The sequence below is a fragment of the Nelumbo nucifera genome, chromosome 5 (assembly GCF_055504915.1).
Source record: "Nelumbo nucifera cultivar China Antique chromosome 5, China Antique-T2T, whole genome shotgun sequence".
Classification (NCBI taxonomy): domain Eukaryota; kingdom Viridiplantae; phylum Streptophyta; class Magnoliopsida; order Proteales; family Nelumbonaceae; genus Nelumbo; species Nelumbo nucifera.
The window spans coordinates 49,182,334-49,194,384 of NC_142653.1; the positions used below are offsets into that span (position 1 = coordinate 49,182,334).

The following is a 12,051-nucleotide window of genomic DNA, read 5'->3' on the forward strand; positions in this document are numbered from 1 at the left end:
TTTTTCCTTCAATAAAACATAGCCTTAATGATTGACATTTCAAGAAAGAAAAATTGAAAGAAATTTTCACAAATATTTAGAACTTAAAGCGACCCTTAATGGGATAGATTATGACTGGATATGAAATCTTTGAACCAAACGAAAATGGCAGCCCCCTCCTAATTTAACATCAATCCACGGGAAGGACTGAATCCATCCTTAGAAATCTTAACTCTACCCTAGGGGTGGACCCATCGAACTATAAAAAGTCATAAAAAATGACTTTGAAATCAGATTACCCTTTACTCAGCCCCTCCCACACGCCAAGTTATAATTGTGACATGAAAACTTATTAATAGATTGACTTTTAATTCTTTATTTTTTTCTATCCTCATTTGTCTTTCTAGTGGACAGAAAGCGAAAGGAAGAGTAGACGAGACAAGGTTTTAGACGTAGATAGAGCAACCACTAGGTGTCTTGTCGCTTTGAAGAGATTATATCAAATGTACGAGACAAAAGCATGCACAGATTTTTCTGTTAGAATCGTCAATTTTAATTTTAACTCTTGTTTGGGTTTGAAGGAAAAGTGTGTGCCACAGCTGCACAGCACACCTTAGATCGATCGATCTCACGGCACATCTTAGCCATACATCTTGTATATATTATACATGCATGCTTGTATTTGTTATATATGTAGAGATGTTTCCAATACAGGGTGGGATGTGATGTTAAGGTCCATGTAAAGTATATTCTGTATTCTGTAAAGAGTAGATTCCAATTCAGAAAACTGTAAGAAAAGTCATTTTTCTTACTTTTTCCTTCAAACAAAACACAGCCATAGCCCTAATGTTCACTTAGAAATATAGATTGTAAATTATTATAATTAATTTCATAAGGTTACAAAAGCAGCTTATTTTCTTAGATTCCTATCTTTGGCCAATATAGTTGTACCATTTGGGTCAATGAGAATTGGTGATGGTGACCAGTTAGCAATATAATTGTACAAAATATAATATTTACAGAAATTATCTAAAACTCACCATGAGTTTTCAACATTCCTCTTAAACTCGTCACAACTTTTCAAAATACCTAAAACTCATCACAACTTTTTCAGTTTTCAATTAGATTGTTTTCTTTTTTGCATTTTTAGTGTTTTGTTATAATTTCCGTTTCTTTTACATTTTTCTATTTTCTACAATCTATAAATTTTTCTATATATTTTTTTTATTTGCAAGTTGTGTTTTTATATAATTTTATGTATTTTATCTTTGAAAATATTTTTTGAACTTTTTTCCTTTTTTCATGTCTTAATATTAAAATGATAATATATGTACACCCTTTAATTTATTTTGTATATATTTTATATTTTTCTATAAAGATTAATTAAAATGCTAATATATTAACACCCGTTAGTCTGTTTAATGTCAAATCAGTGACATGATGAGTTTTAGACATTTAAAAAAGTTGTGATGAATTAAAAAGAAATATTGAAAACAATTTACCTATATTAAAATAGAGTTGCCAAGTTGGATTAAGTGTTTCTTGTTTTATTCTTTTCCGTGATTTGTTGTTTTTTCCAATTTGTACATTCATTTATTCATGACATATTGACATCCCGTGGATCAGCAAATCATTCGAACCAGGCGGAGTAACAGTAAAAACGTTACCAACCAGCTTAAAAGGCACAAAATTTTTGAGTCCGGTCTAAGCCAGCACTAATACAATAATATCTTTTCTTTTTCAGTCAAGATAGAAAGGTACTTCCATTTGTCCTATAGCTATAGGGTTGAAAGCTTAGTTTAACGCTAGAGAATTGGAAAATATGTTTAGTTGAATTCATTGATTTTGTGAATTGAAGATGAAGGAGAGAGTGATTTAGTTGACATGCTAATTAATTAAATTGACCTGACCATAATAAGCGTGGATCAACACTTGTATATATAAGTTAATAGTGGAATTCATGGCTCGTTATGATTTCCGGTATAGCAGCGTTCTGTTCTTCCCAGTTCTCACCACACCAGGACCCGTATATCTTATGGCCATGCTTTGGTCCATGTTACTTCACCCAATCCTACTACTGCTGCTGATCATGACGACGGAAGAAGCAAAAGCAGCAGCGTCTTCAAAATTGTCTCTGGCAAAACCCGGCTGCCAGGAGAAATGTGGGAACCTCAGCATCCCATACCCGTTTGGCATCGGCGATGAGCCCAAGTGTTTCCTGAATGAAGATTTTCAGTTTTTCTGCAACACCACTAGTGACCCTCCCCAGCTGATGATGATGCACTCCATTTCGGATGATAAACCGATTTTGGACATATCGCTGCAAGGACAAGTAGCCACCACCATGTGGGCGGCTTCCGAATGTTACGCGGGTGAGGGCAATGACCTGGTAGTGAATACTTCTTCCTGGGAACTTCCAGAACCATACATGCTGTCAGACACCAGAAACAGATTCATAACTGTCGGTTGCGACACCTCTGGAATTTTGGATGGGTACAATGGCGAGGCATTCTACATAGGTTGCAGTTCAGGTTGTCTGAACGATACGAAAGAGACATTGTTACCATGCGACAATGGTCTTGGATGCTGCCAGTCCACCATACCCAAGGGCATCACTGGACTTAATATTTCCACAGAAAGCATTTTCAACTTCTCCTACACATGGAATATCAACAGATGCGGGTATGCCTTTATGTGTGACAAGGATTTGATGGCCTCACAAGTTTCACGCCTTTGGAGCATGGGAAACAATGTGAAATACCTTGAAAATTTTGGGATCCAGACTCCAATAATACTGGATTGGGCAATTCGAAATAAGACTTGCGAGGACGTAGGAGGAATGGAAGATAATATTGTCTGTGGTAACAACACCTATTGCACTAATTCCACAAATGGCCCTGGATATCTTTGCCACTGTTTGCAAGGTTACCAAGGGAATCCTTATCTCCCTGATGGATGCCAAGGTATCAACTATATTAATTCTGCCTAATAATTCTCTTTTTCTTTAACTATTCAGATTCAAATGCTTTATTTTTTATACGTAGTGGTAGACTTGTCAAATGCAAACAAGACATGTGACAAAGGAAGCAGGAATTACGCATGTGGAAATAACACCAACTGCTCTATTTCCAGCCACAACCCCGGATACATTTGCGAATGCAAGCAAGGTTATGATGGGAATCCGTATCTCCCCAATGGATGCCAAGGTATGAATTCTCTTTTGGGTTTTCTTTTTGTCTGTATCTTTCTTTTTGGTGGTTGTAAAGCTATCTCAGCTCCTGTGTTTTGCGGGTATTCTTTTGGGTTGGGTGTTGTAAAGTGGTTCGTTTCCTGGTAGCTTTTATTTGGGCTCAGTTTTTTTCGAATTAATGGAGGTGTTTTATACTTTTATGAGTCCTCTTGTATCTCCTTTTTTTTCTCTATTTTTTTCATTTTACTAAATTTTATTTTATAACTAAAAAAATCTCAATTGGTTCAGATTCTTTTTTTTGATTTCACGACCTACTTTTTTTTTTGTATTTTTAACTGTTTCTATCATTAATAACAATAACCCTCTTCAGCATACTTGTTTTTTTTTAATATGATGCAACGACAGTTAGTTTTTAAACATTTTTCATCTTTTTATTTTTCTTGATAATAAAATAATATTTTATTGAGAGAGAGAGAGAGAGAGAGGAGACGATACAAAAGGGACCTTGCAACCAGGGACCACTTAAAAATGAGAACAGCCATGAAGCATTACAACCCTATACGAAGGTAGGTCCAAACAAAAACTAGCCCACCACAGCTGATAACTACAACCCACTGGACCAAGGAAACTAAAGCCATCAAAACAAAACAGGAGCCATACTGGAAGGCAAAAGAAACAATTAAGCTGACCTCCGTCTTCCACCTGCCCCGACCCAAAACACTAATTTATTATTTTACTAAATTATTTTTATAATCAACTGTCTAGAAAAATAATTTGGAGTTTATTGATACTTTAAATTAAGATTTTTTCGGCCAATACATCGGATAATTTGTGGTAACTATCAAACCAATTTATTGATTTTTAAGACATCTAATATTATATTAATTGTTATAATTTATTTCTTATATCAAATAGATTCACTACTATCTATCTATATATCTAAAGTAAGATTGTCCAAAGTAACCATGCCTTTCCTTCTTCCAAACCTCCTTCCTAATTTCCATTTTTTTTAAGTTTTATGTTTTAATTCCACATAATTATCCATTAAACCAATAAGGAAATGATATATATAGACTAAATTATCTCTAAAAACAATAGATATAGAAAGATGAATTTGCTTTGCTAATGTCTAGCTAAGTGGAATTTGGTTTTCCTACCAACACTTGATCCAAGGCACTACAGCTGTATATTTGGAACATCTCCTCAGATGATAACAAGTAAACAAGAAAGATGTTCCCCACTGTCCTATGGGTAGGATCGTTGTGGGTAGGAGATCCGAGCTTAGCGAAGTGGCATCACTATCTACTAAACTATCTCAAATTATCTCTTAAATTATCTCCAATTTCTTTTTATCCTCTCTCTCACTTTGCCAAGTGATACCACCATCCCCCACTTTATCCTAAGTTATGTCTAATTCCTATTTATCTTTACCCCCACTTTTTATCTATATCTATCTAAACAATGTTTGAATTAACAAATTTCAGAACTATTTAAATATTACAATTAAATTATATAATTTAAATACACCAAAAAATAATCATAACACATCTAATAATATTTATATTATTAATAATTTTATATTTTACAAAACTCACCATGAAATTTTGTAATAAAAATAAAAATTATAATTTTTTTGGTTATTCAATTTAAATGTTATTCAAATTATAGAAATTTAACATTACAAAATAAAATATTATTGAAAATTTTTAGTTACTAGATATCTTAAACAATAAAATATTGAAAATAGAGAAATAATTGTATAAAAAAGTATTTAATAAAATTCAAATAATGGAAACTTTTAAATATTTTACATATTATCTATCTATCTATCTATCTACATATTTATATGTGTGTGTGTAACACAATATTTCAAATAACTAAATTTTAAATATTTAAAATAAAAGTTATATAATAAATTTAAAAAATAATAGATATCATAACATTCAAATTAATAATAACTTAATATTTTAAAAACTGAATAAAAAATTATGTAATAATAGAATAAATTATAATTTTATGTATTATTAAATAAAAATAGTTAATATTTTAAAATGTTAAATGATGATATTATTTAAATAAATAAATAATATTGTAAAGTAATTTAACTTGTACCAATTAATAATTCTAGAAATGAACTTTCAAAAAGTTAATATTTATTAATAAAATTAATATGTATTGTGTTTTTAGTAATTACTTATTTTTGTGATTATATTTTCAATAACTATATATTAATGTACATTTGCCTTTTTATTTATCATCAAATTATTTTCATTACTTATTAGAGATTAAACTATTGATATTAATTTTTGAAATTAAACTTATTATACTATTTTTTATTTTAATTTTTTATAAATTTATTTTGATTAATTATAAGTTTTTATAATTTCTTGATTACTATTTATTATAAATTGAAATATTATTTGACATTACACTATTTATTGAATAATTTAATATATTATTGCATTTATTATATTTTTATTAGTCTTTATTGTATTTTCATAATAGATTTATTCTCAATACTTGTGTATTTTTGCTATAAATTTTCTATAATTAGTGTAGATTAAACTATTATCCTTTATTAGAGATTAGACTATTAATTTAGCAAAAATTAGGAGTGTTCACAAGTTGGTTTGGTTTGATTACAAGCTGTTTGGCCAACCAAATCGAATTGGTCAGGTTAGGGATTTGGTCACCCAAACTAATTAATCACTAGTGAAAATCAACTAATTGGATTGCATAGGATTTGATCGATTTTCAAATTGGTTAATTGGTTTAAAAGATTTAAACTTAAAAATTAAAAAAATTACAGTGGTATTATTAAAAAATTAAATTTATGACAAAATATTTTAGACTAAAGAATATGGGAATTTTTCTACTTTCCTATATGGAAAATTATATTTAAAATATAAAACGTTAAAATACATCTATTCACAAGTTAATTTGATTTACGAATTGCCAAACCAAAACTAATCCAACCTTGTAGAGTTGGGAAATTATTGGACCAAAGTCAACTAGAAATACTAAAAACCGACCAACTAGAGTCAAGTTGGGTCAGGTTTGTTAGTTTCATCAGTTTGATGAACAACCCTAGTTGAAATTAATTATTGTTATTTTTGTATTATAAAAAATTATTAAAAGTCATATATAAAAAGCAAATAATTATTAATTGTTTAAAAAATTAAACTATAAAAGAATTGTATACTCTTATATGTTTCTATTGTTTAGCTTTCATTTAACAAAACCCTTAAATCACACGGATTCCTACTAGAAATAAATATAGCACTGAATTAATAACCCTTAAATTTATAAACGGTCATAGTAAGCATATTTTCTAGTCACATGCATAGAATATTGGGTTAATATCAAATTAAATTTGGGGAGTATTAATACTTTAAGTTAATATTTTTTTGATTCTAAAATATAGAATATTTTCGTTAGGAATAGGCTAGGTAAATTAGTTGATCTATTTATTTTTAATATTATTAAAATCTAGTCTTATATTTTTTTATTTTACTTTTTTATAATAAATAAATATTCTAATATAATAAATAGAAACTTGAAATAAATACAAATTTTAATAAAAGGATCATTAATAAGCATTTCATTTTATGACAAGTAAATTCTTATTCTTTTGCAATTGATGACAAATGAGTTCTGATATTTTTTAGTTTCTTTATAATCCTTTTGAAACCAATACCATATCTAATCCTGAGAATCCTCAACTAGGCCCGAGATAGGTTTAGCTAAATGCAATAACTGTTCAGCAGGTTGTAGAGTCAATGATAATGCTACCCACCAGTTATATTTTATCAATGACGTGTAGCATTACCAATGTCGCCACAGCCGGTCACACAGCTAAAGCATTCAGCTAATCGGCATTCCTGACATACACCTTTCCGTCAGTAGAGTGCATGGAAGAACGTTAGCGTCCTAAATTCAAGGAACGATAACTTTTTCCAAGGCTCAGTTTGGATTTTGGAAGAAGTACAAATAGCGCAAAACCGTATTTGCAATTTGTACAGTACATAATTTGTATTTGTATTCGTTCCAAATGGAGCTAGCCAAAGAGCTAACTGAAATGAATTCATTAGGTTCAGGCTGTTTATAGATAATAGTGTCACCGTACCACCAGTGCTATTGATTTAAACCGGAAGGAAAGAAATTAGAAAAACGCTATGGCTTTGCTCCTATTCTAATACAGCTGATGATGATGACAATGGTTACAGCTTTGCAAAAGTTTCCAGATACAAAATTGGGTTGTCAAAACAAATGTGGAAATATTAGCATTCCATACCCGTTTGGCCTTGTTGGAGATGATCCAACCTGTTACAGAAATGAATTCAAGTTGTTCTGCAACACTGCCACTGACCCTCCGCAACCGATGATGTATGGCCCTGATTATGATGAGTCTTATGATATGATTGTTTTGGACATATCACTACCACGAGGTGAATTCACTTTCTCCATGTGGGCTGCTGTCTACTGTTATATGGGAAATAATCGAGACTCAGATTCCTACACAACCGGTACCAAAATTCCGAAGGCATACAGGTTCTCCAACTCACGAAACAAATTTACCGCTATTGGTTGTAACACAGAAGGCGTCATGTCTGATTACGATGACAAAAGATTCCATTTCGGCTGCATTTCGTTTTGTTCTAATAATGCTACAGAAGTGACGGGTTCATCCTGTGATGGAATCGGATGCTGCCGAACTGCAATACCAGAAGATCTTGATTCATTTTATCTATCACTTGACACTTATAGCAATGAATCTACCACAGACTACACTTGGAACATTAGCAAATGCAGCATGGCTTTTCTGTCCGATGAAGGCTGGTTTAACTCAAATGCTTCTTATCTGTGGAATCTAAGAAATAAGGTGGAATACCTTGTAACCATTGGGTTCAGAACTCCAATAGTACTTGACTGGGCAATTAGAAACGCCAATAGTTGCGAAGATGCACGAAGAGGAGGATTGTCCCATTATGCGTGCGGGAATAACACTGAATGCGCCAACTCTCAAAATGGCCCTGGATATCTTTGCCATTGCAAACAAGGTTTTCGTGGGAATCCTTATCTCTTCGACGGGTGTCAAGGTACGGGTCCGGTAGATTATTTTTCCTTCTTCAAAATTTAAACATATAGAATAAGCCAATTCAACAGATCAAAGTTATATATGAGTCATGAATATATTTAATTAGTTTAAGTGATAAATATGATATTATTTCCATGAGTTTCTAATAAAAGAAACTATAAAATAATTCTTGACCTCCGATGAAAAGACATTCCACAGATGTATCATATTACCAACGCTTGATTTGAAGTTCAGGTTGGCCAAGACCCAACTCAGGCCCAATGTGATTTACTGGGCTGGATTTCAACAATGTAACTTAGGCTAACTTTTGACTTAGGCTTGATTCAAACTCAACAGTCAGCATCTTTGGGCTGATCCAGTAATGACCCAAAGAGACCCAAATTGCAGCTTTAGTAGCAATTATATCCATGGAAAATCTCCATCAGACATGCTTTGCTATAGGGGGTTGACGAAATTCATGGGGGTACACATGGAGACCGGATCTGCTCCTCACACGCACATCCTACAATGCATTAGCCACATCTCCCATATTTATTATTTACGGGAGATGTTTTCAATGCACGGTGGATGTGCATGTGAGGAGCAAATCCCGTTCCACACACATGCACCTATGTTTGTTGGGAATTGGGATCTGCTCCTCAAAGAACACTCTTTACACCAATCTCACAGTGTATTTTGACTACACATTGAGATATTCCCAATCTGAGATCTGGACATGTCGTGAGGTCCATATAAGGAGCAATTTGTTTAATTAATTGTTGGATGCATGGTCTCTTTCGGCTAAATGACTCCTATGAATAGCTGAAACAAACTGTTTCAGTCATGTACGATGATACAATAGGTGATTTCTAGTCAACACAATCGCCAATTGTCATAATTGAAAATATTCTTCATTCAAATTTAAAAATATAACTACAAAATTCATGAGTAATCATAAATCTAAATGCTTCAATGCTGCGTCGTGGTTAAATTTTTTGAATACTTATTGATGAAGGAAGATTTGGTCCGATCTCACAAATCACGGCACGTGGCAAAAAAGGCAACCAGTTCAGCACTCAAGACAATATACCGAGGGTACAAACACCAAAGGGAAGGGACTAGCAGGCCCAAGCTCCCTACTTAGAGCTCGAACTTCCTAGCAAGAGGCCCGAGCTCCCTACTTAGAGCTCGTACTCCCTAGCAAGAGGCCCGAGCTCCCTACTTAGTGCCCGAGCTCCCTACTTAGTACCCGAGCTCCCTACCTAGAGTTCGAACTCCCTAGCAAGAGGCCCGAGCTCCCTACTTAGAGCTCGGACTCCCTAGCAAGAGGCCCGAGCTCCCTACTTAGTGCCCGAGCTCCCTACTTAGTGCCCGAGCTCCCTACCTAGAGTTCGAACTCCCTAGCAAGAGGCCCGAACTCCCTACTTGGTGATCGGACTCCCTGCGAGGAGCCCGAACTCTCCCTTTTGACCCCGTCACACAAAGCAGAAAACCGAACGGGCTCGTCTTCTGACAATTCGGGGCCTCCCCTTCTCCGAACTCGAGACTTTGCCTTACGCACCACTCCAGGCACTTCGCTTCCAGAGCATTGAACTGGACGAACCATGCCGTACCTGACACCGAAGGAGTCCGTATCCGGGGGGGCCGCACCTGATTGATTTGGGATCTGACGCTTGACGGCCGCATTTCCAACGGCCACCTGCCACCGTCACCTGTCACCACTGCCTCCAGTTACAGAGACGGCTCCGACAAAAGGAGCAGTGACAATTCTGCCCCAGCAGAGGCGATGACGCCCGAACTGGCAAAAGCACAGAAATACTCATTCCTGACCTGACAGGAGTCTAGGAGTGAGTGCGCGAGGTGGTTATAAAAGGCGCTCCACCCCCAAAGAGAAGGTATGCAAACTTTGTGCTATATGGTTTATCTTGCCTTTGAAAGATTCTAACTTAAGCTTCGGAGGCTTTACACCGGGTTCTCCTCGGAGCTTCTTCATCTCCTCCGTTTCAGGTCCCCGCTACTCGATTCGGAGGCAAGGTCATTGATAGCTAAGACCGGCCGGATTGCGCATCATCAATTGGCGCCGTCTGTGGGAATTCGCTTCAAAAAGCCTCCCCCCAAACTCTCATACCCCCTTCTTTCTTCTTCAAAAAATCCAACACTCATGGCCTCTTCCAGCAACGCCGGACGCGGCACAGACACAAACACCACCGGGGAACAGCTTCAAGTTCCCGTGGTGTGCGTTGGACAATTCACCATCCCCCTTTCAGTGGATGGAATCCCCAGTTTGAATGCGCCACAAGCGGTGGCGTATGTAAACCTTCCTGCCACAAGCATCCCCTTCCCTTCCCCTATTGAGACAACCTTTACTGAACCGACTGCCGTCCCCCGGGCAGCCAGCCAAAACCGGTTGGACGACCTGATGCAGTGCATGCGGGCAATGCAAGCCCAAATGCAATAGTTCCAGCAACACCAGCTTCACCCGCACCAAGTGCTGCACAACATCTCCCAGTATCATTATCAACAGCAGTTCCCCCAACTGCCACTGGACCAATCACTACTTCCACCTCGCCACCCTGCTCCGAAGCCGATCAAGGCCTCCCCGCAGGATGGGCGCCCCCACCAAGGAAAGGCCTCCGGGCCCTAGAACCCCCTTAACAGCTAGGCCTTGTCCCCAGGCCGAAGAGAGAAAAAAGTCATCCCCGCCTCGCAGCTCGCAGGTGGGTCGGGAACCTCGCCCGCGAGGTCGGCACCTCGGCACTCCAAGCCCGAGTTCCCCCTTACGGAAAACCGATTCGGCGCACTGGCAGCAGCAGACTACCAGCATTCTAGGCCCATCGAGCTCAGCAACACGGAGGCCAGCAGCGCCAGTACAAGGCCCACTCAATAGCGGAGGCGCCGGCAAAGTCGCCGAACCGCCACCCGTGTCTTGTCAGAGCTCAGAGGCAAAGAAGAGACGAGCTCGGACGAGATAGGAGTTGCCCCGATTCTCTCAGTTCCTTCCCCCCTCGCATCAGAACTCTTGGTGGTCCCCTTGCCCAGAGATTTCAAGCTCCCACCTCTGGACAAGTATGACGGGTCCTTCGACCCCAACGATCATGTTGACGCCTTCCAGTCCCAAATGCACATCGCCAGAGCCAGCGAATCATGCATGTGCGTGTCCTTCACCACCACCCTCCGGGGGGTAACCCGCACTTGGTACAAGAACCTGGCCCCCAGGTCGATAAAGTGCTGGGCTCAGTTCATGCAGGTCTTCACCGCACACTTTGTCACCAGCAAACGGTGCCCCAGAGCAGAGGAAAGCATCTTCAGAGTAGTCCAAAGGGAAGGAGAATCCATACGGGGCTACATCAAGCGATTCAATGAAGCATGCTTGCAGATACCGCGGTTAAACCCCGCGGTGCAGCTCGCGGCGGCAAAAAGAGGGGTAACGCACAAAGAATTCAAATGGCACATGGTAGCTAACTAGCCCGCAACCGTGGCCGAATTCCTTAAGCTCGCGGACAAGTTCATGAGGACAGAGGAAGAAATCAACCAACGAATCGAGGGCGGAAACGAGAAAAGAAAGAGGGAAGGTGAGCCCTCTAACCCAGTCGACCGAAAAAACCCGGCCCGAGAGCCGAAGTCGAACCAGTCGTTCCGAGCCCCCCTAGCAGTTTGGACGGATTACATGCCACTGAACACAAGGCGGACCGAGATCTTAATGACGATCAAGGACGCCCCATACGTGAAGTGGCCACATCGCCTAAAGGGAAATCCGAACGAAAGAAATAAGAATTTGTATTGTAGTTTCCATAGAGACCATGGT

The 12,051-nt window shown here is 37.5% G+C and overlaps 1 protein-coding gene across 1 annotated transcript in view; it reads left to right on the forward strand.

Moving 5' to 3' along the window:
- The first annotated feature begins 1,872 nt into the window (after positions 1 to 1,872).
- The window catches only part of LOC148791581 (uncharacterized), a 45,222-nt gene continuing 35,043 nt past the window's right edge, over positions 1,873 to 12,051 (forward strand). Inside the window, exons 1-3 of the mRNA XM_088888242.1 lie at positions 1,873 to 2,942; positions 3,024 to 3,185; positions 7,396 to 8,268. Of these exons, the coding sequence (XP_088744368.1) occupies positions 1,940 to 2,942; positions 3,024 to 3,185; positions 7,396 to 8,268 (2,038 nt within the window). The 5' untranslated portion in view covers positions 1,873 to 1,939. The remainder of the gene's footprint in view (positions 2,943 to 3,023; positions 3,186 to 7,395; positions 8,269 to 12,051) is intronic.